The sequence below is a fragment of the Cebus imitator genome, unplaced genomic scaffold, assembly GCF_001604975.1.
Source record: "Cebus imitator isolate Cc_AM_T3 unplaced genomic scaffold, Cebus_imitator-1.0 Scaffold28, whole genome shotgun sequence".
Classification (NCBI taxonomy): Eukaryota; Metazoa; Chordata; class Mammalia; order Primates; family Cebidae; genus Cebus; species Cebus imitator.
Genome location: NW_016107343.1, coordinates 5,998,613 through 6,006,867, shown reverse-complemented (window position 1 = coordinate 6,006,867; position 8,255 = coordinate 5,998,613). Strand labels below are relative to the sequence as shown.

The window sequence follows — 8,255 nt, the reverse complement described above, 5'->3', positions numbered from 1 at the left end:
GGAGCAACATCAAAGATCACCGATAAAAGGTCACCTTAACATATATAATAATAATAAACAAGGTTGAAATGTTGTGAGAATTACTAAAACATGACACAGAGACATGAAGTGAACACATGCTGTTGGAAAACGACTTGCTTTACATGGGGTTGTCACAAACCTTCAACATATAAAAAACACAGTATCTACAAAGCGCAATAAAGTGAAGTGCAATAAAATGAGGTCATAAAACTTCTTTATAAAGCTTTATGCTTTATACATGAAGCAGTAGATGAGTCACAAAAATATTTAACAACTTCGTAGCAGTATACCCTTAATACCCAGATTGTAGGCTCAAACACCATTTCCTACTAAAAGGAATCAGGGTTCCTTGAAGAACTGTGGATGATTTTAAGTCTACAGCAAGAAGCGTTCAAGATGAGCCTGGAACGTCTTGTTATATGGGTCAAAAGGACTGTCATATGAGGAATTACCTTGATGCAACCTTCTCATATATATATAATGTATATAACCTTCTAATATATTATGTAACAAGCTATCCCAGAGGTCACAGAGCAGAATGGCTCACAGACAAAATTATGACCCTGAATGACTTGGTTTATCAACTCAATTAAACGTTTAGTAAGAAGTAATGGAAAAGAGATGAGGAAGGTTAACACCCTTAGCACAGGGTAGAAAAAGCACCCTATGCCGGGCGCGGTGGCTCAAGCCTGTAATCCCAGCACTTTGGGAGGCCGAGGCGGGTGGATCACGAGGTCAAGAGATCGAGACCATCCTGGTCAACATGGTGACACCCCGTCTCTACTAAAAATACAAAAAATTAGCTGGGCATGGTGGCGCACGCCTGTAATCCCAGCTACTCAGGAGGCTGAGGCAGGAGAATTGCCTGAACCCAGGAGGCAGAGGTTGCGGTGAGCTGAGATTGGGCCATTGCACTCCAGCCTGGGTAACAAGAGCGAAACTCCGTCTCAAAAAAAAAAAAAAAAAGAAAAAGCACCCCATGTGAGTCCTGTGTTATTTAATGCTTACATGCCTAATCTTCCTACTGCATCAGCCTTCCCCACTGATGGTTACAATAACCCGAGTTGTGGATAAGCAGGGGGACTCAGCAGATTGACTGTGGCTGGAGCCCAAACACTCTTGTTCTATTGTAGGAAGGCAAGGGCAAGAATCCTTGGCTACGGCTCTAGCTTGCCAGTCACCCTGTTGGGCATCTATGGGTTTTATCTGCATATCTCAGGCAGAGGAGGCAGATTGCCAGAATGGGTCTCACAAAGGGATGGCTGATTTAAGATTTTGTGAATATTCAGTGCCTCATAAATATTTGGTGTTTCATGTGTCTTATGTCTACTTGGCCTGTCCATCCCTTCTTATATCAGCACACATCTGCTCTACTTACAAGGTCTAACATGTCTTAAAAGCTACTTGCTTCGACACTTAATTTCATCTAGTCTCCATATTTGTTTCTTCCTCCTACTTTCTATAGCAGACTTTAACATTCTTAAAGAATACAGCAAACACACCTTACAGGGATGCACGAGCCAACCTGAAGAGGCTCTCCATGGCCAAAGATGAGATAATTTGAGAATCAGTAAGAATAATACGATGATGCTTGAAACACACCAAATATATTGCATGCTATGTCTAGCTTTCAATTTAAAGTGAGAGTGTGTAACTGACTTTCACTTGAGCACTTAGTGGCCTTTGTAGGGTTTCATTGGCCTAATTTCAATATCATTGTGTCTCAGGGAATAGGGAGGCCTGTGAAGAGAGAGACTGGGGAATGTCTGGTCATTATGTCACAATGTCATTATACATAATAATATTAATAACAAAAAACTCTCATTGCTTATCATTGGAAGATGCTAGTGAACCAATGCGTTGTGCTCAAAATTGATCGTTTCTGGATGAACCACACCAGTGAGTAGTCATTTAGTAGATGAGGGAGTTTCTCTTTCTAGAAATAGTCTAGCTAATAAATAAAATAAGAATGATATGATTAGAATATCATCATTTCAACACCAAATGAATGAATGGATTTGGGCACTGAGCATCAAAGGCTGCTAACATCACATACACATACTGTGTTCCTCCTGAAGGAAGAACACGACACTGCCTGTGAGATAGTCTTGCTTTTAAAAAAAACTCAGATTTAAATCTGATTGAGCGTCAGTTCAGTCTACGTCAATAATTTCCAAGGTGTGGTCAGCATCAACCACGTAGGAGGTTGCCGGAAGTGCAAACTTTTGGGACTTATCCTAAACCGGAATTAGAAACTCTGAGGGTAGGGCCCAGCAACTTGTTGTAACAAATCATTCAGGTGATTCTGATGCTCACTAAAGATGGAAAACTACTGCTTTAAATACAATACCAATTTACAGGAAATACAGAACATATTAAACAACACCTTCATGATGCAGGCAGAAAAAAAAATACTGTGGGAAACCATTAGACAAATGACTTGATTTCTTAAATATAAATTGCAAGGAAATAAAAATAATAAGGAGGCCAGGTACAGTGGCTCATGCCTGTAATCCCAGAACTGTGAGAGGCCAAGGTGGGTGATCATGACGTCAGAAGTTCGAGACCAGTCTGGCCAATATGGTGAAATCCCGTCTCTACGAAAAATACAAAAATTAGCCGAGAGTGGTGGCGTGTGCCTGTAATCCCAGCTATCCAGGAGGCTGAGGCAGAAGAATCGCTTGAACCCGAGAGGTGGAGGTTGCAGTGAGCCGAGATCGTGCCACTGCACTCCATCCTGAGCAACAGAGCGAGACTTCATTACAAAATAAAATAAAATAAGAGCAGACGCCACGCCACGCCGCTGTAGTGGCTTCGTTCTTAGCCTTTCTCTCTCTTCTCTGACGCCTTGCGGCTCTCGTCAGCCTTTGGCCAGCCATCTCCTTAACACCGAACGCCATGCCTTCAATTAAATTGCAGAGTTCTGATGGAGAGATATTTGAAGTTGATGTGGAAATTGCCAAACAATCTGTGACTATCAAGACCATGTTGGAAGATTTGGGAATGGATGATGAAGGAGATGATGACCCAGTTCCTCTGCCAAATGTTAATGCGGCAATATTAAAAAAGGTCATTCAGTGGTGCACCCACCACAAGGATGACCCTCCTCCTCCTGAGGATGATGAGAACAAAGAAAAGCAAACAGATGATATTCCTGTTTGGGACCAAGAATTCCTGAAAGTTGACCAAGGAACACTTTTTGAACTCATTCTGGCTGCAAACTTCTTAGACATCAAAGGTTTGCTTGATGTTACATGCAAGACTGTTGCCAATATGATCAAGGGGAAAACTCCTGAGGAGATTCGCAAGACCTTCAATATCAAAAATGACTTTACCGAAGAGGAGGAAGCCCAGGTACGCAAAGAGAACCAGTGATGTGAAGAGAAGTGAAATGTTGTGCCTGACACTGTAACACTGTAAGGATTGTTCCAAATACTAGTTGCACTGCTCGGTTTATAATTGTTAATATTAGACAAACAGTAGACAAAAGCAGCAGCAAGTCAATTGTATTAGCAGAATATTGTCCTCATTGCATGTGTAGTTTGAGTACAGATTCCAAATCTACGGCTGAGTTTCTTCTAGTATGATTGAAAGTTTCTTTTTTCTTTGCTCTGAATAAAACTGAACTGTGGGTTCTCTATAAGTGGCATTTTGGGCTTTCCCTCTTTTTTGTAAAGCAATGTCTGCCTAGTTTATTGTCCAGTTAACTTTAGTGACCTTTTAAAAGTTGGCATTGTAAATAAAACAACCTGCAAAAAAGTTATCTGGAATAAAATTAACAAAATATTATCTTTATTCATGAGTTGGAAACTGGAAAAGGCTTCTTGAAGAAAATGTTCTGAGTGGAGTTACTAGAATGTCTTTCAGCCTCCTGCAGGCAAGGACTACCACTGTTTTGAGTAGCCTGTATTTAGCAGGGCTCCTCCCTTCATTGCATCTGAGGACTTGTTTTCTTTATCTTTAATTTTATTTTTAATCCTCTTAGCTTTAAATATATTGCCTAGAGACTCAGTTACTACCCAGTTTGTGGTTTTTTGGGAGAAATGTAACTGGACAGTTTGTTAGCTTTTCAATTAAAGACACTTAACCTATGTGGGGTGTCATCTTTTTATAATCAGTGCTCCCATGTGGGGAAAATTATTTACACTACTTGCATGTAAAAAATAATTTAACTTTTAACATTAAAATATGTGGTAAAATTCAGAAAACATCCATCATGAGTGCAGGATACTTTCAATAAAAAGTAAGTTATATTGTAAAAAAAATAAATAAAAATAAAAATAAATAATAAAAATAATAAGAAATAATAATAAACAATAATAAGGAACCCATAGATTCATAGAGACCAACTGCAAATTTTAGAATTTATTTGGACCCTAATTCAAATAAACAAATGGTTAAAACATTTTATAACATTTATGAGATAACTGGAAATTGATTGTAACACTAGTTATTTGATATTTAGGAAATGCTAATTATTTTAGAATGTGATAATGACTGGAGATAATTATAGGCCAGTAATCCCAGAGCTTTAGGAGGCCAAGGCAGGGGGATTGCTTGAGGCCAAGAGTTCAAGACCAGCCTGGGCAATATAGACAGACTATCTCTACTATAAGATTAAAAAAAGCAGTTGAGAGATGGCGGCCGCCGCAGGTAGATCGCTCCTGCTGCTCCTCTCCTCTCGGGGCGGCGGCGGGGGCGCCGGCGGCTGCGGGGCGCTGACTGCAGGCTGTTTCCCCGGGCTGGGCGTCAGCCGCCACCGGCAGCAGCAGCACCACCGGACGGTACACCAGAGGCTCTCTTCCTGGCAGAATTTGAGAGTTGTTTATTGCAGTACTGTTGTGCCCTCTGATGATGTTACAGTGGTTTATCAAAATGGGTTACCTGTGATATCTGTGAGGCTACCATCCCGGCGTGAACGCTGTCCGTTCACACTCAAGCCTATCTCTGACTCTGTTGGTGTGTTTTTACAACTGCAAGAAGAGGATCGGGGAATTGACAGAGTTGCCGTCTATTCACCAGATGGCGTTCGTGTTGCTGCTTCAACAGGGATAGATCTCCTCCTCCTTGATGACTTTAAGCTGGTCATTAATGACTTAACATATCATGTACTACCACCAAAAAGAGACCTCTTAAGTCATGAAAATGCAGCAACGTTGAATGATGTAAAGACATTGGTCCAGCAGCTATATACCACACTGTGCATTGAGCAGCACCAGTTAAACAAGGAAAGGAGCTTATGGAAAGACTAGAGGATCTCAAAGAGCATCTGGCTCCCCTGGAAAAGGTAAGAATTGAGATTAGCAGAAAAGCTGAGAAGAGGACCACTTTGGTGCTATGGGGTGGCCTTGCCTACATGGCCACACAGTTTGGCATTTTGGCCCGGCTTACCTGGTGGGAATATTCCTGGGACATCATGGAGCCGGTCACCTACTTCATCACTTATGGAAGTGCCATGGCAATGTATGCATGTTTTGTAATGACACGCCAGGAGTATGTTTATCCAGAAGCCAGAGACAGATAATACTTATTATTTTTCCATAAAGGAGCCAAAAAGTCACGTTTTGACCTAGAGAAATACAATCAACTCAAGGATGCAATTGCTCAGGCAGAAATGGACCTTAAGAGACTGAGAGACCCATTACAAGTACATCTGCCTCTCCAACAAATTGGTGAAAAAGATTGATCTGCAAAGAGCCTCTGAATCCCAGCAGAAGGAACACGTGTTTGCCTTTTTAATTAAAGCATTGCAGGTGGAAGCTGGGAACCATGTGGGGGTAGAGCGTTTTTACCTTTAATTATAAAACAAAAACAGAAAGGATCTGAGGGAAGAAGGGAGTGTTAAAACCTGAGGATCAGGCATTGTGGAATATAAGATCAAAGGGCTTAGTGAATATTGTCTTAACCAAGTATCTCACTTTCTGGATAAAAATGATGCAGTTATATAGTCGAGAGATTCATAAAGAGAAAGTGACGCTGGGGGTGTTTGTTTCTTGCATCTTCTCTGCAGAGTCAGCAAAACAGTAACACACCAGCACCCCACTCTGCTCTATTTTTTTTTTAATTTAACTTTCCCTATTTTTGACATAGGAGTAAATAAATATACCAGAAAAGCAGATTCTCATGATATGTGGATGGCAATCTGAGTGCATATCATTAGCATTTATTTTAAATCGGACCCAGTCTCTGCAGAGTTACCAGGAATCTCTCCCTCCTGCACCCCTTTACTGACCACCTACCTGTTCCTCTTGGCTACACTCATTTTTTTCCATTTGATAATTGGAACCAACTTACAACTGTTTAATAATTGATACTTTATCTCTTAATACTTTCTTAAATGTCTGTATAGCCCAGTGCTCTGGATCAGTGTCTAAAAATTATTGGCAACACTGCATGAGGTTGTTGGTTTGATTTTGTTTTTCTATTAATTAGTCTTTCACAGGAGGAAAATTTGCCCTCCTTTATATGCGTATCTATTGATAATCCCCTCTCCCTCCACTACATAAGTCAGAGAGAGGAGGGGTGTTCAGCTGTTCTACCAAATCAGGAAGATGTAAGGTTTACAAACTGGCTAAAAATCATGGCTCTGTAGCCATTTCAACCCAAATAATTTTATTGCTAATCTGCTTGTGTGACAGCATTCCAGGCCAGCCAGATGGCACTGCCTTGTCTGGAGGCTTTGTTCATCTCAAAGGACACACACTTCCACACTGTTTGGGAGTCCTCACACCTCCACAACTTCAGTTGTTGTAAATCAAGTGTGTGGATCTCAAAGGGTGCAAATATCTTTATACAGGAATACAGTTCTAGGGCTTCCTTCAGCCTACTCTCTTCACCCTATATTTTCTTATCTTAAACTGAGAGAAAGAAAATTAATCTTTTACTTTGTCAAAACGTTTTATACCATATTTCCAGATGACATCTGCGCTTGAAGAGTCAAAGGAATCGGTGTTTTTAATCCTGTTTTTAACTGCTGTAGGGGCAGGATGGAAAGGATGACGGGGGCTGCCACACCACTGATTAGCCTTTTATTTCACATGATTCATTTTTCGTCATTGTGGCAAGGAGTTTCTTTCTCTTTTTCTTCCTCCTTTGGGATCATTGTGTATGAAAAGAAAAACTTTAAACGACAAACCCAGACTCCAGGTGCCTTGCAAAGGTTGAAGGCCAGCCATCCCTTTCATTGGCATGATGGAATGAAAGGATGCATGTCTCCACTTCCTCACCCTCTGCCCACTTCCTTCTCCCACCACCACCCCCAGTCGTCAGCTCTTTCCCTCATTTATTTTTGTTGTGTGAATTATTTTTAAACCATTTATCCTGTTTGTGCATAGGATTTTTAAGAAGAAACAGCACAGTGCAATGAGCAAACTTTTCGGGGTGTGTGGGAGGCAAGGGAGGGAGGACATGGAGAAAAGTTCTTTAAACAAATAGCAAACTATTGAACATGTGTAAAATCCTGTATCATTTATGAAATATGTATAAAAAGCAATGTACCTTCTGGAACAATAAATACTTATTCAATTAAAAAAAAAAAAGATTAAAAAAAAATTAGCCAGGGATGGTGGTGCACACCCAGCTACTTGGGAGGCTGAGGCGAGAGGATTGATTGAACCACTGCACTCTAGCCTGGGTGACAGAGACAGACTCCACCTCCAAAAAAAATAATAATAATAAAATAAAATGAAATATGATAATGGTGTTGAAGTATTTAAATAAGTAAATGAGGGGCCATTAGACTGAGGTGGCTCTAAGTTCCTACTGAGCAAGCTAAAACCTAACTCAGTCTCATTTCCTGTAAGCAGTTAATTTAAAAGAAACTTAGCCAATCACAGGAGACCAACTGGACATTAGTTATACTGTCTTGAACTTCCTATTGGATAGTCCAAATAAGGCAATTACTGAAAGTTTAACCAATCAAATAATGTCTTTGCTCTGCTGCTGCATTCACCCTACTAAAGCCTTCCCCTCCTGCTCCTTCCTCAAAGCCCAAACCATTTCCAGTTTGAAGCGGCCTAATCAAAGAATTGCTCGTTGCTCAAATAAACTCTTCAAAGTTTTAATGTGTGCCAAAGTTTCTCTCTCAACAGAAGTTATATTTCTGAGCAAAAAGATATGATATCTTCAATTTGCTTCAAAATAATATTGGGTGGGTGGATAAAGATACAAATGAAAAAAGGTTGACCATGGGTTGCTGATAATAAGGGCTGAGTGATAGGATATGGGGCTTGTTA

The 8,255-nt window shown here is 40.5% G+C and overlaps 2 protein-coding genes across 2 annotated transcripts; both read left to right on the top strand.

Annotated features, from left to right (window-relative positions):
- Positions 1–2,815: 2,815 nt before the first annotated feature.
- On the top strand, positions 2,816–4,112 carry LOC108300593 (S-phase kinase-associated protein 1-like). Its single transcript, XM_037736696.1, has one exon. It carries the CDS (start codon positions 2,920–2,922, stop codon positions 3,394–3,396), a length of 477 nt encoding a protein of 158 aa, XP_037592624.1. The 5' UTR covers positions 2,816–2,919; the 3' UTR covers positions 3,397–4,112.
- Positions 4,113–4,646: 534 nt separating this feature from the next.
- On the top strand, positions 4,647–6,954 carry LOC108300590 (calcium uniporter protein, mitochondrial-like). The gene is given in 2 exon segments (XM_037736695.1): positions 4,647–5,250; positions 5,253–6,954. Coding segments are annotated over 2 exon segments (1,047 nt in total). The 5' UTR covers positions 4,647–4,658; the 3' UTR covers positions 5,708–6,954.
- The last annotated feature ends 1,301 nt before the right edge of the window (positions 6,955–8,255 follow it).

Bases quoted from the DNA above. Each gene is read 5' to 3' on its own strand.
- LOC108300593 (XM_037736696.1), top strand. From the start codon at position 2,920: ATGCCTTCAATTAAATTGCAGAGTTCTGATGGAGAGATATTTGAAGTT.